Below are 26359 nucleotides of genomic sequence, written 5' to 3'. Positions count from 1 at the left end.
AAAGGGGACAGAAAAAGAAACAAAGTAGAGATCAGAGACCTGGAGGAGGGTTACAGTGAGATTAGTAGATGAACATGTACCTGGAGGGGGGTTGCAGTGAGATTAGTAGGAGAACAGAGACTTGGAGGGGGTTACAGTGAGATTAGCAGGAGAACAGAGACCTGATTTCTTCCAGTTTGTATACATCATCATGTGCTGTACTGCACCGCTGTAACTCAAATCAAATCAAATCAAATTGATTTATATAGCCCTTCTTACATCAGTTGATATATCAAAGTGCTGTACAGAAACCCAGCCTAAAACCCCAAACAGCAAGGAATGCAGGTTTAGAAGCACTCTGCGTTGTGTGTTTTTGTTTGAGACTATAGACGTGGACTTTGGAGATCACCTCTTACATCTAGACGTTCCGCTAGCAGAACACCTGCTCCAATATCCAATGATAGGCGTGGCGTGAATGACAAATTCCTCAAAAATACAAAAACTTCAATTTTTCAAACATATGACTATTTCACAGCATTTTAAAGACAAGACTCTCCTTTATCTAACCACACTGTCCGATTTCAAAAAGGCTTTACAGCGAAAGCAAAACATTAGATTATGTCAGCAGAGTACCAAGCCAGAAATAATCAGACACCCATTTTTCAAGCTAGCATATAATGTCACAAAAACCCAGAAGACAGCTAAATGCAGCACTAACCTTTGATGATCTTCATCAGATGACACACCTAGGACATTATGTTATACAATACATGCATGTTTTGTTCAATCAAGTTCATATTTATATCAAAAAACAGCTTTTTACATTAGCATGTGACGTTCAGAACTAGCATACCCCCCGCAAACTTCCGGGGAATTTGCTAACAATTTACTAAATTACTCACGATAAACGTTTACAAAAAGCATGACAATTATTTTAAGATTTATAGATACAGAACTCCTCTATGCACTCGATATGTCCGATTTTAAAATAGCTTTTTGGTGAAAGCACATTTTGCAATATTCTAAGTACATAGCCCAGCCATCACGGGCTAGCTATTTAGACACCCGGCAAGTTTAGCACTCACCAATATCAGATTTACTATTATAAAAGTTTGATTACCTTTTGTTGTCTTCGTCAGAATGCACTCCCAGGACTGCTACTTCAATAACAAATGTTGGTTTGGTCCAAAATAATCCATCGTTATATCCGAATAGCGGCGTTTTGTTCGTGCGTCCCAGACACAATCCCGAAATGGTAAATCAGGGTCGTGCGCATGGCGCAATTCGTGACAAAAAAAAATCAAAATATTCCATTACCGTACTTCGAAGCATGTCAACCGCTGTTTAAAATCCATTTTTATGCCATTTTTCTCATAAAAAAGCGATAATATTCCGACCGGGAATGTCCATTTAGCTAAACAGAGGAAAGAAAACAAAGCTTTCGGTCGACGCGGGCACGAGCCTGAGTCTCACAGTACTGTAACCAGCCACTACCCAAACGTGCTACTTTGTTTCAGCCAGAGCCTGCAAAGCCACGATTCAGCGTTTTGTCGCCTTCTGAGAGCCTATGGCAGCCGTAGGAAGTGTCACGGGACAGCTAAGATCCTCACTCTTCAATAAACAGAGACAAGAAGAACGACACCTTGTCAGACAGGCCACTTCCTGCATGAAATCTTCTCAGGTTTTTGCCTGCCATATGAGTTCTGTTATACTCACAGACACCATTCAAACAGTTTTAGAAACTTTAGGGTGTTTTCTATCCAAAGCCAATAATTATATGCATATTCTCGTTACTGGGCAGGAGTAGTAACCAGATTAAATCGGGTACGTTTTTTATCCAGCCGTGAAAATACTGCCCCCTAGCCATAACAGGTTATCTGTCAGAGAGATATCATTTTGTCTCTGTGGATGGTTTGTCCTCTGACAAATCAACTGTAAATTTCGGTGTTCCTCAAGTTTCCGTTTTAGGACCACTATTGTTTTCACTATATATTTTACCTCTTGGTGATGTCATTCGGAAACATAATGTTAACTTTCACTGCTATGCAGATGACACACAGCTGTACATTTCAATGAAACACAGTGAAGCCCCAAAATTGCCCTAACCGGAAGCCTGTGTTTCAGACATAAGGAAGTGGATGGTTGCAAATGTTCTACCTTTAAACTCGGACAAAACAGAGATGCTAGTTCTAGGTCCCAAGAAACAAAGAGATCTTCTGTTGAATCTGACAATTAATCTTGATGGTTGTACAGTCGTCTCAAATAAAACTGAAGGACCTCTGTGTCACGGTTGTCGTAGGAATGAGCGGACCAAAGTGCAGCGTGTGTGTTGTTCCACATTTTATTTATATTGGGAAACTATGCAATACATAAATAAACTGAATGACAAAAAACAACAAACCGTGACGCAGAGGTGAAACATACACAACTCAAAATTAATCTCCCACAAACCCAGGTGGGACAAACACCAACTTAAATATGACCTTCAATTAGAGACAACGATGACCAGCTGCCTCTAATTGGAGATTATCCCAAACACAGCCCAACATAGAAATACAGTACTAGAACAACCCAACATAGAAATACAAAACTAGAACATAACAACATGACCTATTCTACCATAGAAAATAACAGCTTACTATGGTCAGGACGTGACACTCTGCGTTACTCTGGACCCTGATCTCTCTTTAGACGAACATATCAAGACTGTTTCAAGGACAGCTTTTTTCCCTCTATGTAACATTGCAAAAATCTGAAACTTTCTTTCCAAAAATGCTGCAAACATTTTTTGCCATGCTTTTGTCACTTCTAGGTGAGTGTTTGACTCAGCTGAGTCTTTGTCCCAGGTGAGTGTTTGACCCAGGTGAGTGTTTGACCCAGGTGAGTGTTTGACCCAGGTGACTCTTTGTCCCAGGTGAGTGTTTGACCCAGGTGAGTGTTTGACTCAGGTGACTCTTTGTCCCAGGTGAGTGTTTGACCCAGGTGAGTGTTTGACCCAGGTGAGTGTTTGACCCAGGTGAGTGTTTGACCCAGGTGGGTCTTTGTCTCAGGTGGGTGTTTGTCCCAGGTGTGTCCATCCCTGTGGGGGGTGAAATGCTACTACAGATGTAGGATATTAATTTAATCCAGTCTCCTACAACAGGGAAATAATCCTCCAGCAGAAGGAAATGTGAATTATTAGACGGATGATTTGATCAAATGAAGATCCTAAATCTGGACATGGACAGCTGTATGTTAATAACCCACCCCTCCATAATGACTTCACCATAGAGATCCTATTATTCGATTCTATAGTTATACGTTATTATTCGTGTCGTTAACTAATATAATGTAGGATATTGTAAAACTAACATAATGTAGCCTATTGTAGACCGAACATTATACATTATTATACGTGTCGTTAGCTGTTTCAGTGCTTCCCAAAGGGTCAACAACATTTAGGTTTTTGTCCTGATTCATCTAATCAAAAGGCTTGATGATGAGTTGATTAGCTGAATCAGGTGTGTTAGTGCAGTAACTAAAATGTGCATCCCTTTGGGTCCCCAGGACCAGGATTGGGAACCAGTGATGTAACTCTATGTGTTCTACTAATGACCAGCAGGTAAAGATGAGACAGTATATAAGCCTGTTGTCTCTGCCCAGGTACTCACACTAGACCTGGGCTGTCAGGTTCAGCATATCACCTGAGGAGGTGGGTTCAACTTTACATTTACATGATAAACAGTAGCTTTAGTAGTTGATGGAGATGTTGACATTCTGGTATTTAGTTTGACGTCTGAAGTGAGTGGTTTAACTCTTTTTTTAGCAACTGGTATCGAATGCGGTAACATTGAATACATAAAAACAATTGAAATATAATATTAATTTATACATTTTTGTAAATTATTTGTAATGAACCTTTTTGATGAGCTTGACCATTCCTTTTGCACTAACGATGCTTCAATTGTATTTTTGTCAACAGGTGAATTAATGTACAGTTTTGAATATATCTTTATTTGTAATAATGTATTCATGGTTATGTATTCCCACAGATTATCACCAGCCAGAGGGAGACTTTAACACCTCCAGTCAGGATGAGTTCCCTGACCTCTGACCCTAACCAGACAGACATCAACACCATCATCCGACCCCCTTACTTCTTCATCAGTGGTTTCATAGACATCCCCTACATGAAGTACTACTACTTCTTCCTCTGCTTTGTTTACATCATCTCTCTGGTAAGGCCGTAGCTCTGGTCCAAGGTGTTACTAACTAGCTCTGGTCCAGGGTGTTACTAACTAGCTCAGGTCCAGGGTGTTACTAACGAGTTATGGTCCGAGGTGTTACAACTAGCTCTGGTCCAGTGTGTTACTAACTAGCTCTGGTCCCGGGTGTTACTATCTAGCTCTGGTCCGAGGTGTTACTAACTAGCTCTGGTCCAGGGTGTTACTAACTAGCTCTGGTCCATGGGGCTTACTACCTAGCTCTGGTCCGGGGTGTTGCAAACTAGCTCTGGTCCAGGGTGTTACATGCGGTTAGCGTCAGCCAGTTGGTCCAGGTGATAAACTATAAAGTTGTTCACTTTCCTATAGAACACAAAACCTAATACTGAACTATGTGGTGACATAGAGCACCACCCATAGTCAATGGCCTGATGAATGTACCTGTATATCCATGTTGGGTCATTTCTGCTCTCTCTCTCTCTCTGTGTGTGTGTGTGTGTGTGTGTGTGTGTGTGTGTGTGTGTGTGTGTGTGTGTGTGTGTGTGTGTGTGTGTGTGTGTGTGTGTGTATGTGCGTTGGGTCTAGGTGGCCAACACCTTCGTCATGACTGGTATCTACGTGGACCGCAGTCTCCACAGGTAATCTGCCCTCTTTAATCTCATTAACACAATACAGTGTAAAACTTCCTTTGTTGGACATTCTATCGTTTTGAAGTCCCAGTTCCCCTGGACTTCACAGACACGTGTGGGAGCCTGCCCTGCTCCCCGATCTCCGTTACATGACTTAAAATATATTTATGTTCTAACCTTACAGCCCCAAGTACATTGCTGTGTTCAACCTGGCCTTCACAGACGTGTGTGAAAGCACGGCCCTGGTTCCCAAGCTGCTGGACATGTTCCTGTTCAGCAGACAGCTCATCTCCTACGACCAGTGTCTCACTAGCCTCTTCTTCGTCTTCCTCTTCATCACCATGCAGTCCTTCAACCTCACCATCCTCTCCTATGACAGACTGGTGGCCATCTGCTGCCCGCTCAGGTCTCAGATAATACATCAAATGATTAACTAAATTAATATAACATTCAGAAAGATTATGTTATTTGACCCTTCTGGGATGATTTTTTTTTTTTTATTGAATAATTTGATTTATTTGACAATTTATTCAAATGTATTTATTAAATGTATTATATAAAAAATTACGATTTAACATGGTTACACTGCAGCTAAAATCATATATAAGGATATAGTTACCTGGCAGGGGAGACACCTTGATCACAAAGGAGGTTTACCCAGGGTGAGGCTCGGCAAATGCACTCTGGTCGTGCTGACCCCTGCAAGTTCCCCAAAATGTGGGAATCCCGACTGAATAATTATAAAATAATAATAATCAACCATTGACGATAATAACAAGATAAAGTTGAACAGCTTTTTCCCCACAGAGATCCTATTAAATGACCAGAGGGGCTTGTGTCATCAACTCACACAGTTCCATTGTAATGTTCTTTCCAGGTACCACATGATGGTCACTCACAAGTCCATGCTCCAGCTGACGGGCGCCGCCTGGACGTTTGCTGTGTTGATGCTGTTGATCTCTGTGTGTCTCATCACCCGGCTCTCTTTCTGTAGGTTAGTATGTATTGTGTTGTAGTGCAACGACTCCACTACAAAAGCATAGCTTCTGTGAATTATAGCTTTATCTGTTAAATCACATAAAACTATTGGTTGCAGACGTAGTGTCCAATGACTTGCTGGTCCCCAAAAAAATCTATTCATGATAAAATATAATTCTCCTTACGTTGATGAATGCTCCCGCTGTTTTATTGTCGGACTTGATAAAGACGTTCTGGTCAACATCTGCTCTTTTCATGACGTAGACTGACCAGGTGAATCCAGGTTAAACCTATGATCCCTTATTGAAGTCATGTAAGGGCAGACGCCGGACAGGAGAAGCAGCTACGGGTCGTCGGACATTTATTTGGGAACAGACAAGGAAAGTCGCCCAGGTGGGACACCACCCAGCGTCCCACCTGGGCAAGCCGGCTGGGAGTCAACTTCCCATCAACCTGCAGGGGCGTAGGAGCCTGACGATCCAGCTGAGGCATGAACGCCTGTTAATCCTGCTGCAGCATGGAAGTCCGATGATCCGGCGGACACGTAACAGTCTGACGAGCCGGCTGGGCGAACAAGACCTGGTGATCCAGCTGAGGCCCGACGTGGGATGGGCTCCTTCCGTGCCAACCGGGCAGGAAACCCGAGCAGACGAGCTGGCTAGGCACCCCGGTTCCATCGGCGGTGACCCAGGACCGATGTCACCACCAACCGGAATGCCAGTACTCCCCGATGCTTCGTGTGATGGCTTCAGGATTCTATAAAGACCCTCGTCAGACAGGAGAGGAGTCAGACATTTATTCGGGATCAGACAAGGAAACAAGACAAGGAAACAGCATCGGAACACGGGTAACACAACACGGACATGAGACAATTACTCCCGAAGCAGGGAACATAGCTTGGGAACAGACAGGTATAGGAAAGGCAATGACACAAGTAATTGTGTCCACGTGAGTCCAATGATCACTGATGCGCGTGACAGTGGGTAGGCAGGTGTGGTTACTGATGGGGGCTTGAGTGCGTAATGCTGGGGATCCTGGCGCCTTCGAGCGCCAGGGGTAGGCAGACCGGGAGCAGGCGTGACAGTACCCCACTCTCCTGGGGCGCCACCCAGCGTCCCACCTGGGCGAGCCGGCCGAGATATGGGCCCTGGGCAAGCCGGCTGGGGGGTCAACTCCCCACGGACCGGCAGGGGCTTGGGAGCCTGGCAAGCCGGCTGAGGCTCGAAGTGGGATGGGCTCCTTCCGAGCCAACCGGGTCAAGGAAACTTCTCGAGCCAGCTAGGGAGTGGAAGCCAGACGAGCTGGCTAGGCACCCCCAGTTCCATCGGCGGTGACCCAGGACCGCCGTCACCACCAACCGGAACGCCAGTACTCCCCGATGCTTCGTGTGATGGCTTCAGGATTCTATAAAGACCGACGTGGGACAGGAGAAGCAGGTACGGGTCGTCAGACATTTATTTGGGAACAGACAAGGAAACAAGACAGGAACAGCGTCAGAACACGGGTAACACGAACATGAGACAATTACACCCGAAGCAGGAAACAGAGCTTGGAAACAGACAGATATAAGGAAGGTAATGACACAAGTAATTGAGTCTACGTGAGACCAATAATCGCTGATGCGCGTGACGGGGGAAGGCTGGTGTGGGTACTGATGGGGGCTTGAGTGCGTAATGCTGGGGATCCTGGCGCCCTCGAGCTCCAGGGGGAGGCAGAGCGGGCGTGACAAGTCACTTGTTAAATCCACTTAAATCATTGTAGATGAATGGGAGGAGACATGTTAATTTAAAGAATGTTTTTTAAGCCTTGAGACATGCAAGAAATGGATTGTGTATGTCTGCCATTCAGTGGGGGAATGGGCAAGACAAAAGATTTAAGTGCCTTTGAACAGGGTATGGTAGTAGGTGCCAGGCGCACCGGTTTGTGTCAAGAACTGCAACGCTGCTGTGTTTTTCACGCTCAACAGTTTCCCGTTTGTATCAAGAATGGTTCACCACCCAAAGTACATCGAGCCAACTTGACACAACTGTGTATAGCATTGGAGTCAACATGGGCCAGTATCCCTGTGGAACGCTTTTGACACCTTGTAGAGTCCATGCCCCCAACAAATTGAGGCTGTTCTGAAGGCAAAAGGGGGTTTACCTCAATATTAGGAAGGTGTCGCTAATGTTTTGTACATTCAGTGCATACCCCTTAACCTCTATGGGCTAGGTGGGATGCTTGCATCCCACCTACTCAACAGCCAGTGTAATCCCGTGGCGCGATATTCAAATACCTCAAAAATGCAAAAACCTCAATTTTTCAAACATATGACTATTTTACACCATTTTAAAGACAAGACTCTCGTTAATCTAACCACACTGTCCGATTTCAAAAAGGCTTTACAACGAAAGCAAAACATTAGATTATGTCAGCAGAGTACCCAGCCAGAAATAATCAGACACCCATTTTTCAAGCTAGCATATAATGTCACATAAACCCAAACCACAGCTAAATGCAGCACTAACCTTTGATGATCTTCATCAGATGACAACCCTAGGACATTATGTTATACAATACATGCATGTTTTGTTCAATCAAGTTCATATTTATATCAAAAACCAGCTTTTTACATTAGCATGTGACTAGCATGTGACTAGCATTCCCACCGAACACTGCCGGTGAATTTACTAAATTACTCACGATAAACGTTAACAAAAAACATAACAATTATTTTAAGAATTATAGATACAGAACTCCTCTATGCACTCGCTATGTCCGATTTTAAAATAGCTTTTCGGTGAAAGCACATTTTGCAATATTCTCAGTAGATAGCCCGGCATCACAGGGCTAGCTATTTAGACACCCAGCAAGTTTAGCATTCACCAAAGTCAGATTTACTATAAGAAAAATGTTATTACCTTTGCTGTCTTTGTCAGAATGCACTCCCAGGACTTCTACTTCAGTAACAAATGTTGGTTTGGTCCCAAATAATCCATTGTTATATCCAAATAGCGGCGTTCTGTTCGTGCGTTCAAGACACTATCCGAAAGGGTAAATAAGGGTGACGAGTATGGCGCATTTCGTGACAAAAAATGTCTAAATATTCCATTACCGTACTTCGAAGCATGTCAACCGCTGTTTAAAATCAATTTTTATGCCATTTTTCTCGGAAAAAAGCAATAATATTCCGACCGGGAAATCGTTTTTTTATTACAATGAGAGTGAAAGTAAAAGCATGCTATCCCTTCATGCACGAGCCTCAGTCTAATGGCCCTCTGATAGAGCACTTGCCAAACACGCTAATGTGTTTCAGCCTGGGGATGGAATTACATCGTTCAGCTTTTTCCCGCCTTCTGAGAGCCCATGGGAGCCGTAGGAAGTGTCACGTCATGCCAGAGATCCCATGTATTTGTTAGAGATGATCAAGGAGGGCAAGAAATGGTCAGACAGGACACTTCCTGTAAGGAATCTTCTCAGGTTTTGGCCTGCCAAATGAGTTCTGTTATACTCACAGACACCATTCAAACAGTTTTAGAAACTTTAGGGTGTTTTCTATCCAAAGCCAATAATTATATGCATATTCTAGTTACTGGGCAGGAGTAGTAACCAGATTAAATCGGGTACGTTTTTTTATCCGGCCGTGCAAATACTGCCCCCTAGCCCCAACAGGTTAACTTATTCTACATATTGATGTGTTACAGCCTGAATTCAAAATTGATTCATTTAATTTCTCACCCATCTATACAATCAGGGATTAAAACCTAAATTATTTTCCAATCGTTTCATTCTGAACAGAACAACTATTTTTGTTCCAACCAGCAAAAGACATTTCTAAACCTGTTCGAACCCCCAAAAAGTTCTGGTATTGTTCCTTTCCATTCCTTTTTTAACCTGTGAAATCAACCGTTTTTTTTTTACATTTAGCTCATTAAATGTGACCCAGCACCTCGATTCTGTCTTATGGAGCAACAATTAGAAATGGCTAAGAACTAGAAAATGGTATATCATACAGTTGTGGAACAATGGGAAAGTAATTCTGCTTTGAAAGTTGATAAACTTGTAACCTGACTTTTGAGAAAATGGCCCGTGAATGTTTTGGTACACATACAGGAGAGCTCTTCTTTGTTCAGCATCAACACCTTGTAGAGATAAATCAAATCAAACTTTATTGAAAGTTAAAATCTCAAAACACTTTACAGTAAACTAATAAAATAAAGGAGATAAAAAATATATATATTATGTGGTTGTTGTCATCTGTCAGGTTGTTGATTGTTTAATGTTGTCTTTACCTCAGTTCATCTTGAATGTCAGAGAAATTCCAGTGGGTAAGGAGGTGAACCTGCTAAAGACACATTTCTGTTGTTCGCTCTAATATCTGGGTAATAAAATGTTGTATAATTTATTGTATTGTAGGTCTCTGGTGATCAACAGCTACTTCTGTGACCACGGTCCCCTGTTCCGTCTGGCGGCCCCCTGTTCTGATGTGGTCCCTAACATAGTGATGAGCAAAATCAACACCTGTATAGTTCTCTATCTCCCAATGATCTTCATCATATCATCCTACATCTGTATAACACACGCCCTGTTTACCATCACACTGCCCCAGGACAGGTGAGAAGTAATACTGACTGGAATAAGTAAGTCAAGTCAAGTCAGTAAGTAGACTTGTCCAAGCCAGAACGGCCCATATGCTGATTGGTGTGAGGCCTCAGAAATATGTTTTTAGAGTGATGGACTTGTTACAAGAATGATACATGCTGGGAAATATTGAGAATGCAATTAAACTGTATAGATAATCACATACTATATTGGCACACATTCTCTCTCTCCCTCTACCTCTCTCTCTCACTCGCTCTCTTCGACCACCTCCTTCTCTCTCTCTCTCTCTTTCTCTCTCTCTGTCTCTCTCTCTCTCTCTCTCTCTGTCTCTCTGTCTCTCTGTCTCTCTGTCTCTCAGACTCAGAGCCATAAAGACATGTACCTCACACCTAATACTGGTGTCCATATTCTACCTGCCTGTTATTTTAACATACGTCCTCCACCCCATCATACCAACCAACGCCCGGATCATCAACCTCTCCCTGACCTCGGTACTGCCACCAATGCTCAACCCCATCATATACGTTCTGAAGACGGAGGAGTTTAAGGTATCGGTTAAGAAGCTGCTCAGAAGAGGGGCCCAAAGTGCTGTGACGCAGGTCAAACCAACATGAAGTACCTGGATTATTTCTCTTAAAATTAATATATTTACAGTGCCTTCAGAAAATATTCATACCTAAACAGCCATTTTCAAGTCTTGCCATAGATTTTCAAGCCGATTTAAGTCAAAACTGTAACTAAGCCATTCAGGAACATTCAATGTCATCTTGGTAAGCAACGCCAGTGTATATTTGATCTTATGCTTTAGGGTTTTGTCCTATTGAAAGGTGAATTTGTCTCCCAGTGTCTTTTGGAAATCAGACTGAATCAGGATTTCCTTTAGGATTTAGCTTGTGCTTTACTTTCTTTTTATCCTAAAAAAATTCTCTAGTCCTTGCCGATGACAAGTTTTTATTTTTTCAGTTTTACTTTAGTGCCTTATTGCAAACAGGATGCTGTCTTGGAATATCTTTAGTCTGCACAGGTTTCCTTCTTTTCACGCTGTCATTTAGGTTAGTTAGTATTGTGGAGTAACTACAAAGGTGTTGATCCATCCTCCGTTTTCTTCTATCACTGCCATTAAACTCTGTAACTGTTTTAAAGTCACCATTGGTCTCATGGTGAAATCCCTGAGCGGTTTCCTTCCTCTACGGCAACTGAGTTAGGAAGGACGTCTCTATCTTTGTAATGACTGGGTTTATTGATACACCGTCCATAATGAATAACTTCACCATGCTCGAAGGGATACTCAATGTCTGCCTTTTTGTTGTTGTTGATTTTTACCCATCAGCCAATAGGTGCCCTTCTTTGCATTGGAAAACCTCCATGGTCTTCGTGATTGAATCTGTGCTTGAAATTCACTGCTCGACAAAGTGACCTTTCAGATAATTGTATGTGTGTTGGTACAAAGGTTAGGTAGGCATTCACAAATCATGTTAAACATTATTATTGCACACAGAGGGAGTCCATGCAACTTATTATGTGAGTTGTTAACCTCTATGGGCTAGGCGGGACGAATTCGTCCCACCTACGTAACAGCCACCTGTATCCAGTGGCGCGATTTTTGAATCGTTTGAAATACTATTACTTCAATTTCTCAAACATATGACTATTTTACAGCTATTTAAAGACAAGACTCTCGTTAATCTAACCACACTGTCCGATTTCAAAAAGGCTTTACAACGAAAGCAAAACATTAGATTATGTCAGCAGAGTACCAAGCCAGAAATAATCAGACACTCATTTTTCAAGCCAGCATATAATGTCACCAAAACCCAGAAGACAGCTAAATGCAGCACTCACCTTTGATGAACTTCATCAGATGACACACCTAGGACATTATGTTATACAATACATGCATGTTTTGTTCAATCAAGTTCATATTTATATCAAAAACCAGCTTTTTACATTAGCATGTGACGTTCAGAACTAGCATACCCCTCCGCAAACTTCCTGGGAATTCGCTAACATTTTACTAAATTACTCACGATAAACGTTTACAAAAAGCATGACAATTATTTTGTACATAGCCCAGGCATCACGGGCTCGCTATTTAGACACCCGGCAAGTTTAGCACTCACCATAATCATATTTACTATTATAAAAGTTTGATTACCTTTTGTTGTCTTCGTCAGAATGCACACCCAGGACTGCTACTTCAATAACAAATGTTGGTTTGGTCCAAAATAATCCATCGTTATATCCGAATAGCGGCGTTTTGTTCGTACGTCCCAGACACAATCCCGAAATGGTAAATCAGGGTCGCGCGCATTGCGCAATTCGTGACAAAAAAAATCTAAATATTCCATTACCGTACTTCGAAGCATGTCAACCGCTGTTTAAAATCCATTTTTATGCCATTTTTCTCATAAAAAAGCGATAATATTCCGACCGGGAATGTCCATTTAGCTAAACAGAGGAAAGAAAACAAAGCTTTCGGTCGACGCGGGCACGAGCCTGAGTCTCACAGTACTGTAACCAGCCACTACCCAAACGTGCTACTTTGTTTCAGCCAGAGCCTGCAAAGCCACGATTCAGCGTTTTGTCGCCTTCTGAGAGCCTATGGCAGCCGTAGGAAGTGTCACGGGACAGCTAAGATCCTCACTCTTCAATAAACAGAGACAAGAAGAACGACACCTTGTCAGACAGGCCACTTCCTGCATGAAATCTTCTCAGGTTTTTGCCTGCCATATGAGTTCTGTTATACTCACAGACACCATTCAAACAGTTTTAGAAACTTTAGGGTGTTTTCTATCCAAAGCCAATAATTATATGCATATTCTCGTTAGTGGGCAGGAGTAGTAACCAGATTTAATCGGGTACGTTTTTTATCCAGCCGTGAAAATACTGCCCCCTAGCCATAACAGGTTATCTGTCAGAGAGATATCATTTTGTCTCTGTGGATGGTTTGTCCTCTGACAAATCAACTGTAAATTTCGGTGTTCCTCAAGTTTCCGTTTTAGGACCACTATTGTTTTCACTATATATTTTACCTCTTGGTGATGTCATTCGGAAACATAATGTTAACTTTCACTGCTATGCAGATGACACACAGCTGTACATTTCAATGAAACACAGTGAAGCCCCAAAATTGCCCTACCCGGAAGCCTGTGTTTCAGACATAAGGAAGTGGATGGCTGCAAATGTTCTACCTTTAAACTCGGACAAAACAGAGATGCTAGTTCTAGGTCCCAAGAAACAAAGAGATCTTCTGTTGAATCTGACAATTAATCTTGATGGTTGTACAGTCGTCTCAAATAAAACTGAAGGACCTCTGTGTCACGGTTGTCAAAAGGAGGAGCGGACCAAAGTGCAGCATGTGTGTCGTTCCAGATTTTATTTATACTGGGAAACTATGCAATACATAAATAAACTGAATGACAAAAAACAACAAACCGTGACGCAGAGGTGAAACATACCCAACTCAAAATTAATCTCCCACAAACCCAGGTGGGACAAACACCAACTTAAATATGACCTCCAATTAAGAGACAACGATGACCAGCTGCCTTTAATTGGAGATCATCCCAAACACAGCCCAACATAGAAATACAATACTAGAACAACCAACATAGAAATACAAAACTAGAACATAAGAACATAGAAAAACTAAACTAGAAAACCCCCTGTCATGCCCTGACCTACTCTACCATAGAAAATAACAGCTTACTATGGTCAGGACGTGACAGTATCCCCCCCCCCCCCCCCCCCCCAAAGGTGCAGACTCCGAATGCAACTAAACAACAACAAACAAAAAACAACAAAAAGGGAGGGTGACAAGTGTCTATGGTGGCTCTGGTGCAGTACACAGAACCTTATCATCCAGCGGATCCTCCAACAGAGGAGGCGGCTCTGGTTCGGGATGTAACCCCCGCTCCGCCCGCTGATCCCTCCGCTTCTGTGCCACCGGACCGTGGATCATCGGAGGAGGAACCGGACTGTAGATCATCGCTGGCGGCTCTGTGCTGCAGGCCGCCGCTGGAGGTTCTGGGCTGCAGGCCGCCGCTGAAGACTCGGGGCTGCAGGCCGTCTCAGGAGGTTCCGGGCTGCAGGCCGTCTCAAGAGGTTCCGGGCTGCAGGCCGTCTCAAGAGGTTCCGGGCTGCAGGCCATCTCAGGAGGTTCCAGGCTGCAGGCCGTCTCAGGAGGTTCCAGACTGGGAACTGTCGCCGGAAGCTCCGCACTGGGAACTGTCGCCGGAAGCTCCGGACTGGTAATGACCACTGGAGGCCTGATGCGTGGGGCTGGCACAGGTGGCGCCAGACTGGTAACACACACCTCAGGGCAAGTGCGAGGGCGTATCAGGCTGGATAGACTCACTGGAGGCCGGGTACGTGGGACAGGTACAGGATATACTGGGCCGTGGAGGATCACCGGAGGTCTCGAGCATATAGCTGGCACAACCCGTCCTGGCTGGATGCTTACTTTCGCCCGGCAAATGCGCGGAGCTGGCACAGGACAAATTGGGCTGTGAACACGCAGTGGCGTCACATTGCGCAGCGCATAACACGGTGCTTGCTTCGTCACTCGCTCCCCACTGTAAACACGGGGAGTTTGCTCAGGTCTCCACCCTGACTCTGCCAATCTCCCCGTGTGCCCCCCGCAATTTTTTTGGGGGGGGCTGCCTCTCGGGCTTCTGTCGTTGCCGTGACTCCCTCGCTGCCTCCACCTGCTTCCCGGGCAGGCTGTTGTATCTCTCCAACACCTGCTCCCAAGTCCAGTCTATCCTTTCCTCCAACTCCTCCAGCGGCCAGGATGCCATCTCCTCCCGGGCACGCTGCTTAATCCAGTCCTCCTGACCACGCTGCTTGGTCCTTTGGTGGTGGGAGATTCTGTCACGGTTGTCGTAGGAATGAGCGGACCAAAGTGCAGCGTGTGTGTTGTTCCACATTTTATTTATATTGGGAAACTATGCAATACATAAATAAACTGAATGACAAAAAACAACAAACCGTGACGCAGAGGTGAAACATACACAACTCAAAATTAATCTCCCACAAACCCAGGTGGGACAAACACCAACTTAAATATGACCTTCAATTAGAGACAACGATGACCAGCTGCCTCTAATTGGAGATTATCCCAAACACAGCCCAACATAGAAATACAATACTAGAACAACCCAACATAGAAATACAAAACTAGAACATAACAACATGACCTATTCTACCATAGAAAATAACAGCTTACTATGGTCAGGACGTGACACTCTGCGTTACTCTGGACCCTGATCTCTCTTTAGACGAACATATCAAGACTGTTTCAAGGACAGCTTTTTTCCCTCAATGTAACATTGCAAAAATCTGAAACTTTCTTTCCAAAAATGCTGCAAATTTTTTTTGCCATGCTTTTGTCACTTCTAGGTGAGTGTTTGACTCAGCTGAGTCTTTGTCCCAGGTGAGTGTTTGACCCAGGTGAGTGTTTGACCCAGGTGAGTGTTTGACCCAGGTGACTCTTTGTCCCAGGTGAGTGTTTGACCCAGGTGAGTGTTTGACTCAGGTGACTCTTTGTCCCAGGTGAGTGTTTGACCCAGGTGAGTGTTTGACCCAGGTGAGTGTTTGACCCAGGTGAGTGTTTGACCCAGGTGAGTGTTTGACCCAGGTGAGTGTTTGACCCAGGTGGGTCTTTGTCTCAGGTGGGTGTTTGTCCCAGGTGTGTCCATCCCTGTGGGGGGTGAAATGCTACTACAGATGTAGGATATTAATTTAATCCAGTCTCCTACAACAGGGAAATAATCCTCCAGCAGAAGGAAATGTGAATTATTAGACGGATGATTTGATCAAATGAAGATCCTAAATCTGGACATGGACAGCTGTATGTTAACCCACCCCTCCATAATGACTTCACCATAGAGATCCTATTATTCGATTCTATAGTTATACGTTATTATTCGTGTCGTTAACTAATATAATGTAGGCTATTGTAAAACTAACATAATGTAGCCTTTTGTAGACCGAACATTATACATTATTATACGTGTCGTTAGCTGTTTCAGTGCTTCCCAAAGGGTCAACAACATTTAGGTTTTTGTCCTGATTCATCTAATCAAAAGGCTTGATGATGAGTTGATTAGCTGAATCAGGTGTGTTAGTGCAGTAACTAAAATGTGCATCCCTTTGGGTCCCCAGGACCAGGATTGGAAACCAGTGATGTAACTCTATGTGTTCTACTAATGACCAGCAGGTAAAGATGATACAGTATATAAGCCTGTTGTCTCTGCCCAGGTACTCACACTAGACCTGGGCTGTCAGGTTCAGCATATCACCTGAGGAGGTGGGTTCAACTTTACATTTACATGATAAACAGTAGCTTTAGTAGTTGATGGAGATGTTGACATTCTGGTATTTAGTTTGACGTCTGAAGTGAGTGGTTTAACTCTTTTTTTAGCAACTGGTATCGAATGCGGTAACATTGAATACATAAAAACAATTGAAATATAATATTAATTTATACATTTTTGTAAATTATTTGTAATGAACCTTTTTGATGAGCTTGGACCATTCCTTTTGCACTAACGATGCTTCAATTGTATTTTTGTCAACAGGTGAATTAATGTACAGTTTTGAATATATCTTTATTTGTAATAATGTATTCATGGTTATGTATTCCCACAGATTATCACCAGCCAGAGGGAGACGTTAACACCTCCAGTCAGGATGAGTTCCCTGACCTCTGACCCTAACCAGACAGACATCAACACCATCATCCGACCCCCTTACTTCTTCATCAGTGGTTTCATAGACATCCCCTACATGAAGTACTACTACTTCTTCCTCTGCTTTGTTTACATCATCTCTCTGGTAAGGCCGTAGCTCTGGTCCAAGGTGTTACTAACTAGCTCTGGTCCAGGGTGTTACTAACTAGCTCAGGTCCAGGGTGTTACTAACGAGTTATGGTCCGAGGTGTTACAACTAGCTCTGGTCCAGTGTGTTACTAACTAGCTCTGGTCCCGGGTGTTACTATCTAGCTCTGGTCCGAGGTGTTACTAACTAGCTCTGGTCCAGGGTGTTACTAACTAGCTCTGGTCCATGGGGCTTACTACCTAGCTCTGGTCCGGGGTGTTGCAAACTAGCTCTGGTCCAGGGTGTTACATGCGGTTAGCGTCAGCCAGTTGGTCCAGGTGATAAACTATAAAGTTGTTCACTTTCCTATAGAACACAAAACCTAATACTGAACTATGTGGTGACATAGAGCACCACCCATAGTCAATGGCCTGATGAATGTACCTGTATATCCATGTTGGGTCATTTCTGCTCTCTCTCTCTCTCTCTGTGTGTGTGTGTGTGTGTGTGTGTGTGTGTGTGTGTGTGTGTGTGTGTGTGTGTGTGTGTGTGTGTGTGTGTGTGTGTGTGTGTGTGTGTGTGTGTGTGTATGTGCGTTGGGTCTAGGTGGCCAACACCTTCGTCATGACTGGTATCTACGTGGACCGCAGTCTCCACAGGTAATCTGCCCTCTTTAATCTCATTAACACAATACAGTGTAAAACTTCCTTTGTTGGACATTCTATCGTTTTGAAGTCCCAGTTCCCCTGGACTTCACAGACACGTGTGGGAGCCTGCCCTGCTCCCCGATCTCCGTTACATGACTTAAAATATATTTATGTTCTAACCTTACAGCCCCAAGTACATTGCTGTGTTCAACCTGGCCTTCACAGACGTGTGTGAAAGCACGGCCCTGGTTCCCAAGCTGCTGGACATGTTCCTGTTCAGCAGACAGCTCATCTCCTACGACCAGTGTCTCACTAGCCTCTTCTTCGTCTTCCTCTTCATCACCATGCAGTCCTTCAACCTCACCATCCTCTCCTATGACAGACTGGTGGCCATCTGCTGCCCGCTCAGGTCTCAGATAATACATCAAATGATTAACTAAATTAATATAACATTCAGAAAGATTATGTTATTTGACCCTTCTGGGATGATTTTTTTATTTTTATTGAATAATTTGATTTATTTGACAATTTATTCAAATGTATTTATTAAATGTATTATATAAAAAATTACGATTTAACATGGTTACACTGCAGCTAAAATCATATATAAGGATATAGTTACCTGGCAGTGGAGACACCTTGATCACAAAGGAGGTTTACCCAGGGTGAGGCTCGGCAAATGCACTCTGGTCGTGCTGACCCCTGCAAGTTCCCCAAAATGTGGGAATCCCGACTGAATAATTATAAAATAATAATAATCAACCATTGACGATAATAACAAGATAAAGTTGAACAGCTTTTTCCCCACAGAGATCCTATTAAATGACCAGAGGGGCTTGTGTCATCAACTCACACAGTTCCATTGTAATGTTCTTTCCAGGTACCACATGATGGTCACTCACAAGTCCATGCTCCAGCTGACGGGCGCCGCCTGGACGTTTGCTGTGTTGATGCTGTTGATCTCTGTGTGTCTCATCACCCGGCTCTCTTTCTGTAGGTTAGTATGTATTGTGTTGTAGTGCAACGACTCCACTACAAAAGCATAGCTTCTGTGAATTATAGCTTTATCTGTTAAATCACATAAAACTATTGGTTGCAGACGTAGTGTCCAATGACTTGCTGGTCCCCAAAAAAATCTATTCATGATAAAATATAATTCTCCTTACGTTGATGAATGCTCCCGCTGTTTTATTGTCGGACTTGATAAAGACGTTCTGGTCAACATCTGCTCTTTTCATGACGTAGACTGACCAGGTGAATCCAGGTTAAACCTATGATCCCTTATTGAAGTCATGTAAGGGCAGACGCCGGACAGGAGAAGCAGCTACGGGTCGTCGGACATTTATTTGGGAACAGACAAGGAAAGTCGCCCAGGTGGGACACCACCCAGCGTCCCACCTGGGCAAGCCGGCTGGGAGTCAACTTCCCATCAACCTGCAGGGGCGTAGGAGCCTGACGATCCAGCTGAGGCATGAACGCCTGTTAATCCTGCTGCAGCATGGAAGTCCGATGATCCGGCGGACACGTAACAGTCTGACGAGCCGGCTGGGCGAACAAGACCTGGTGATCCAGCTGAGGCCCGACGTGGGATGGGCTCCTTCCGTGCCAACCGGGCAGGAAACCCGAGCAGACGAGCTGGCTAGGCACCCCGGTTCCATCGGCGGTGACCCAGGACCGATGTCACCACCAACCGGAATGCCAGTACTCCCCGATGCTTCGTGTGATGGCTTCAGGATTCTATAAAGACCCTCGTCAGACAGGAGAGGAGTCAGACATTTATTCGGGATCAGACAAGGAAACAAGACAAGGAAACAGCATCGGAACACGGGTAACACAACACGGACATGAGACAATTACTCCCGAAGCAGGGAACATAGCTTGGGAACAGACAGGTATAGGAAAGGCAATGACACAAGTAATTGTGTCCACGTGAGTCCAATGATCACTGATGCGCGTGACAGTGGGTAGGCAGGTGTGGTTACTGATGGGGGCTTGAGTGCGTAATGCTGGGGATCCTGGCGCCTTCGAGCGCCAGGGGTAGGTAGACCGGGAGCAGGCGTGACAGTACCCCACTCTCCTGGGGCGCCACCCAGCGTCCCACCTGGGCGAGCCGGCCGAGATATGGGCCCTGGGCAAGCCGGCTGGGGGGTCAACTCCCCACGGACCGGCAGGGGCTTGGGAGCCTGGCAAGCCGGCTGAGGCTCGAAGTGGGATGGGCTCCTTCCGAGCCAACCGGGTCAAGGAAACTTCTCGAGCCAGCTAGGGAGTGGAAGCCAGACGAGCTGGCTAGGCACCCCCAGTTCCATCGGCGGTGACCCAGGACCGCCGTCACCACCAACCGGAACGCCAGTACTCCCCGATGCTTCGTGTGATGGCTTCAGGATTCTATAAAGACCGACGTGGGACAGGAGAAGCAGGTACGGGTCGTCAGACATTTATTTGGGAACAGACAAGGAAACAAGACAGGAACAGCGTCAGAACACGGGTAACACGAACATGAGACAATTACACCCGAAGCAGGAAACAGAGCTTGGAAACAGACAGATATAAGGAAGGTAATGACACAAGTAATTGAGTCTACGTGAGACCAATAATCGCTGATGCGCGTGACGGGGGAAGGCTGGTGTGGGTACTGATGGGGGCTTGAGTGCGTAATGCTGGGGATCCTGGCGCCCTCGAGCTCCAGGGGGAGGCAGAGCGGGCGTGACAAGTCACTTGTTAAATCCACTTAAATCATTGTAGATGAATGGGAGGAGACATGTTAATTTAAAGAATGTTTTTTAAGCCTTGAGACATGCAAGAAATGGATTGTGTATGTCTGCCATTCAGTGGGGGAATGGGCAAGACAAAAGATTTAAGTGCCTTTGAACAGGGTATGGTAGTAGGTGCCAGGCGCACCGGTTTGTGTCAAGAACTGCAACGCTGCTGTGTTTTTCACGCTCAACAGTTTCCCGTTTGTATCAAGAATGGTTCACCACCCAAAGTACATCGAGCCAACTTGACACAACTGTGTATAGCATTGGAGTCAACATGGGCCAGTATCCCTGTGGAACGCTTTTGACACCTTGTAGAGTCCATGCCCCCAACAAATTGAGGCTGTTCTGAAGGCAAAAGGGGGTTTACCTCAATATTAGGAAGGTGTCGCTAATGTTTTGTACATTCAGTGCATACCCCTTAACCTCTATGGGCTAGGTGGGATGCTTGCATCCCACCTACTCAACAGCCAGTGTAATCCCGTGGCGCGATATTCAAATACCTCAAAAATGCAAAAACCTCAATTTTTCAAACATATGACTATTTTACACCATTTTAAAGACAAGACTCTCGTTAATCTAACCACACTGTCCGATTTCAAAAAGGCTTTACAACGAAAGCAAAACATTAGATTATGTCAGCAGAGTACCCAGCCAGAAATAATCAGACACCCATTTTTCAAGCTAGCATATAATGTCACATAAACCCAAACCACAGCTAAATGCAGCACTAACCTTTGATGATCTTCATCAGATGACAACCCTAGGACATTATGTTATACAATACATGCATGTTTTGTTCAATCAAGTTCATATTTATATCAAAAACCAGCTTTTTACATTAGCATGTGACTAGCATGTGACTAGCATTCCCACCGAACACTGCCGGTGAATTTACTAAATTACTCACGATAAACGTTAACAAAAAACATAACAATTATTTTAAGAATTATAGATACAGAACTCCTCTATGCACTCGCTATGTCCGATTTTAAAATAGCTTTTCGGTGAAAGCACATTTTGCAATATTCTCAGTAGATAGCCCGGCATCACAGGGCTAGCTATTTAGACACCCAGCAAGTTTAGCATTCACCAAAGTCAGATTTACTATAAGAAAAATGTTATTACCTTTGCTGTCTTTGTCAGAATGCACTCCCAGGACTTCTACTTCAGTAACAAATGTTGGTTTGGTCCCAAATAATCCATTGTTATATCCAAATAGCGGCGTTCTGTTCGTGCGTTCAAGACACTATCCGAAAGGGTAAATAAGGGTGACGAGTATGGCGCATTTCGTGACAAAAAATGTCTAAATATTCCATTACCGTACTTCGAAGCATGTCAACCGCTGTTTAAAATCAATTTTTATGCCATTTTTCTCGGAAAAAAGCAATAATATTCCGACCGGGAAATCGTTTTTTTATTACAATGAGAGTGAAAGTAAAAGCATGCTATCCCTTCATGCACGAGCCTCAGTCTAATGGCCCTCTGATAGAGCACTTGCCAAACACGCTAATGTGTTTCAGCCTGGGGATGGAATTACATCGTTCAGCTTTTTCCCGCCTTCTGAGAGCCCATGGGAGCCGTAGGAAGTGTCACGTCATGCCAGAGATCCCATGTATTTGTTAGAGATGATCAAGGAGGGCAAGAAATGGTCAGACAGGACACTTCCTGTAAGGAATCTTCTCAGGTTTTGGCCTGCCAAATGAGTTCTGTTATACTCACAGACACCATTCAAACAGTTTTAGAAACTTTAGGGTGTTTTCTATCCAAAGCCAATAATTATATGCATATTCTAGTTACTGGGCAGGAGTAGTAACCAGATTAAATCGGGTACGTTTTTTTATCCGGCCGTGCAAATACTGCCCCCTAGCCCCAACAGGTTAACTTATTCTACATATTGATGTGTTACAGCCTGAATTCAAAATTGATTCATTTAATTTCTCACCCATCTATACAATCAGGGATTAAAACCTAAATTATTTTCCAATCGTTTCATTCTGAACAGAACAACTATTTTTGTTCCAACCAGCAAAAGACATTTCTTAACCAGTTCGAACCCCCAAAAAGTTCTGGTATTGTTCCTTTCCATTCCTTTTTTAACCTGTGAAATCAACCGTTTTTTTTTTACATTTAGCTCATTAAATGTGACCCAGCACCTCGATTCTGTCTTATGGAGCAACAATTAGAAATGGCTAAGAACTAGAAAATGGTATATCATACAGTTGTGGAACAATGGGAAAGTAATTCTGCTTTGAAAGTTGATAAACTTGTAACCTGACTTTTGAGAAAATGGCCCGTGAATGTTTTGGTACACATACAGGAGAGCTCTTCTTTGTTCAGCATCAACACCTTGTAGAGATAAATCAAATCAAACTTTATTGAAAGTTAAAATCTCAAAACACTTTACAGTAAACTAATAAAATAAAGGAGATAAAAAATATATATATTATGTGGTTGTTGTCATCTGTCAGGTTGTTGATTGTTTAATGTTGTCTTTACCTCAGTTCATCTTGAATGTCAGAGAAATTCCAGTGGGTAAGGAGGTGAACCTGCTAAAGACACATTTCTGTTGTTCGCTCTAATATCTGGGTAATAAAATGTTGTATAATTTATTGTATTGTAGGTCTCTGGTGATCAACAGCTACTTCTGTGACCACGGTCCCCTGTTCCGTCTGGCGGCCCCCTGTTCTGATGTGGTCCCTAACATAGTGATGAGCAAAATCAACACCTGTATAGTTCTCTATCTCCCAATGATCTTCATCATATCATCCTACATCTGTATAACACACGCCCTGTTTACCATCACACTGCCCCAGGACAGGTGAGAAGTAATACTGACTGGAATAAGTAAGTCAAGTCAAGTCAGTAAGTAGACTTGTCCAAGCCAGAACGGCCCATATGCTGATTGGTGTGAGGCCTCAGAAATATGTTTTTAGAGTGATGGACTTGTTACAAGAATGATACATGCTGGGAAATATTGAGAATGCAATTAAACTGTATAGATAATCACATACTATATTGGCACACATTCTCTCTCTCCCTCTACCTCTCTCTCTCACTCGCTCTCTTCGACCACCTCCTTCTCTCTCTCTCTCTCTTTCTCTCTCTCTGTCTCTCTCTCTCTCTCTCTCTCTCTGTCTCTCTGTCTCTCTGTCTCTCTGTCTCTCAGACTCAGAGCCATAAAGACATGTACCTCACACCTAATACTGGTGTCCATATTCTACCTGCCTGTTATTTTAACATACGTCCTCCACCCCATCATACCAACCAACGCCCGGATCATCAACCTCTCCCTGACCTCGGTACTGCCACCAATGCTCAACCCCATCATATACGTTCTGAAGACGGAGGAGTTTAAGGTATCGGTTAAGAAGCTGCTCAGAAGAGGGGCCCAAAGTGCTGTGACGCAGGTCAAACCAACATGAAGTACCTGGATTATTTCTCTTAAAATTAATATATTTACAGTGCCTTCAGAAAATATTCATACCTAAACAGCCATTTTCAAGTCTTGCCATAGATTTTCAAGCCGATTTAAGTCAAAACTGTAACTAAGCCATTCAGGAACATTCAATGTCATCTTGGTAAGCAACGCCAGTGTATATTTGATCTTATGCTTTAGGGTTTTGTCCTATTGAAAGGTGAATTTGTCTCCCAGTGTCTTTTGGAAATCAGACTGAATCAGGATTTCCTTTAGGATTTAGCTTGTGCTTTACTTTCTTTTTATCCTAAAAAAATTCTCTAGTCCTTGCCGATGACAAGTTTTTATTTTTTCAGTTTTACTTTAGTGCCTTATTGCAAACAGGATGCTGTCTTGGAATATCTTTAGTCTGCACAGGTTTCCTTCTTTTCACGCTGTCATTTAGGTTAGTTAGTATTGTGGAGTAACTACAAAGGTGTTGATCCATCCTCCGTTTTCTTCTATCACTGCCATTAAACTCTGTAACTGTTTTAAAGTCACCATTGGTCTCATGGTGAAATCCCTGAGCGGTTTCCTTCCTCTACGGCAACTGAGTTAGGAAGGACGTCTCTATCTTTGTAATGACTGGGTTTATTGATACACCGTCCATAATGAATAACTTCACCATGCTCGAAGGGATACTCAATGTCTGCCTTTTTGTTGTTGTTGATTTTTACCCATCAGCCAATAGGTGCCCTTCTTTGCATTGGAAAACCTCCATGGTCTTCGTGATTGAATCTGTGCTTGAAATTCACTGCTCGACAAAGTGACCTTTCAGATAATTGTATGTGTGTTGGTACAAAGGTTAGGTAGGCATTCACAAATCATGTTAAACATTATTATTGCACACAGAGGGAGTCCATGCAACTTATTATGTGAGTTGTTAACCTCTATGGGCTAGGCGGGACGAATTCGTCCCACCTACGTAACAGCCACCTGTATCCAGTGGCGCGATTTTTGAATCGTTTGAAATACTATTACTTCAATTTCTCAAACATATGACTATTTTACAGCTATTTAACCTCTATGGGCTAGGTGGGACGCTTGTGTCCCACCTACGTAACAGCCACTTGCAGCCTGTGGCGCGATTTTCAAAACCTTAAAAATCCTATTACTTCAATTTCTCAAACATATGACTATTTTACAGCTATTTAAAGACAAGACTCTCGTTAATCTAACCACACTGTCCGATTTCAAAAAGGCTTTACAACGAAAGCAAAACATTAGATTATGTCAGCAGAGTACCAAGCCAGAAATAATCAGACACTCATTTTTCAAGCCAGCATATAATGTCACCAAAACCCAGAAGACAGCTAAATGCAGCACTCACCTTTGATGAACTTCATCAGATGACACACCTAGGACATTATGTTATACAATACATGCATGTTTTGTTCAATCAAGTTCATATTTATATCAAAAACCAGCTTTTTACATTAGCATGTGACGTTCAGAACTAGCATACCCCTCCGCAAACTTCCTGGGAATTCGCTAACATTTTACTAAATTACTCACGATAAACGTTCACAAAAAGCATAACAATTATTTTAAGAATTATAGATACAGACCTCCTCTATGCACTCGATATGTCCGATTTTAAAATAGCTTTTTGGTGAAAGCACATTTTTTGCAATATTCTAAGTACATAGCCCAGGCATCACGGGCTCGCTATTTAGACACCCGGCAAGTTTAGCACTCACCATAATCATATTTACTATTATAAAAGTTTGATTACCTTTTGTTGTCTTCGTCAGAATGCACACCCAGGACTGCTACTTCAATAACAAATGTTGGTTTGGTCCAAAATAATCCATCGTTATATCCGAATAGCGGCGTTTTGTTCGTACGTCCCAGACACAATCCCGAAATGGTAAATCAGGGTCGCGCGCATTGCGCAATTCGTGACAAAAAAAATCTAAATATTCCATTACCGTACTTCGAAGCATGTCAACCGCTGTTTAAAATCCATTTTTATGCCATTTTTCTCATAAAAAAGCGATAATATTCCGACCGGGAATGTCCATTTAGCTAAACAGAGGAAAGAAAACAAAGCTTTCGGTCGACGCGGGCACGAGCCTGAGTCTCACAGTACTGTAACCAGCCACTACCCAAACGTGCTACTTTGTTTCAGCCAGAGCCTGCAAAGCCACGATTCAGCGTTTTGTCGCCTTCTGAGAGCCTATGGCAGCCGTAGGAAGTGTCACGGGACAGCTAAGATCCTCACTCTTCAATAAACAGAGACAAGAAGAACGACACCTTGTCAGACAGGCCACTTCCTGCATGAAATCTTCTCAGGTTTTTGCCTGCCATATGA

General features: G+C 43.5%; 2 protein-coding genes and 2 pseudogenes across 2 annotated transcripts; all 4 read left to right on the top strand.

Annotated features, from left to right (window-relative positions):
- Positions 1-4052: 4052 nt before the first annotated feature.
- LOC145878566 (olfactory receptor 8B8-like) lies at positions 4053-11613 on the top strand. The gene is made up of 6 exons (XM_082973907.1): positions 4053-4196; positions 4767-4819; positions 4995-5216; positions 5688-5804; positions 10184-10381; positions 10728-11613. The coding sequence occupies exons 1-6, from the start codon at positions 4053-4055 to the stop codon at positions 10981-10983; spliced, it is 990 nt and encodes a 329-aa protein (XP_082830033.1). The 3' UTR covers positions 10984-11613.
- LOC123742620 (uncharacterized) lies at positions 5422-5552 on the top strand (annotated as a pseudogene).
- Positions 11614-17062: 5449 nt separating the features above from the next.
- Positions 17063-24643, top strand: LOC123742587 (olfactory receptor 8B8-like). The gene is made up of 6 exons (XM_045717661.2): positions 17063-17206; positions 17795-17847; positions 18023-18244; positions 18716-18832; positions 23212-23409; positions 23758-24643. The coding sequence occupies exons 1-6, from the start codon at positions 17063-17065 to the stop codon at positions 24011-24013; spliced, it is 990 nt and encodes a 329-aa protein (XP_045573617.2). The 3' UTR covers positions 24014-24643.
- LOC145878702 (uncharacterized) lies at positions 18450-18580 on the top strand (annotated as a pseudogene).
- Positions 24644-26359: the final 1716 nt, after the last annotated feature.

Source organism: Salmo salar, chromosome 04 (genome assembly GCF_965601325.2).
Source record: "Salmo salar chromosome 04, fSalSal1, whole genome shotgun sequence".
In the NCBI taxonomy this organism is placed as follows: domain Eukaryota; kingdom Metazoa; phylum Chordata; class Actinopteri; order Salmoniformes; family Salmonidae; genus Salmo; species Salmo salar.
This window is presented reverse-complemented; position numbering and strand designations above follow the sequence as displayed.

Excerpts from the sequence above, each read along its gene's own strand:
- LOC145878566 (XM_082973907.1), top strand. The coding sequence starts at position 4,053 with ATGAGTTCCCTGACCTCTGACCCTAACCAGACAGACATCAACACCATC. Across the intron at positions 4,820-4,994 it reads GTGGACCGCAGTCTCCACAG|CCCCAAGTACATTGCTGTGT; the intron begins GTAATCTGCCCT and ends CTAACCTTACAG. Across the intron at positions 5,805-10,183 it reads ACCCGGCTCTCTTTCTGTAG|GTCTCTGGTGATCAACAGCT; the intron begins GTTAGTATGTAT and ends ATTGTATTGTAG.
- LOC123742587 (XM_045717661.2), top strand. The coding sequence starts at position 17,063 with ATGAGTTCCCTGACCTCTGACCCTAACCAGACAGACATCAACACCATC. Across the intron at positions 17,207-17,794 it reads TTGTTTACATCATCTCTCTG|GTGGCCAACACCTTCGTCAT; the intron begins GTAAGGCCGTAG and ends CGTTGGGTCTAG. Across the intron at positions 23,410-23,757 it reads ATCACACTGCCCCAGGACAG|ACTCAGAGCCATAAAGACAT; the intron begins GTGAGAAGTAAT and ends TCTGTCTCTCAG.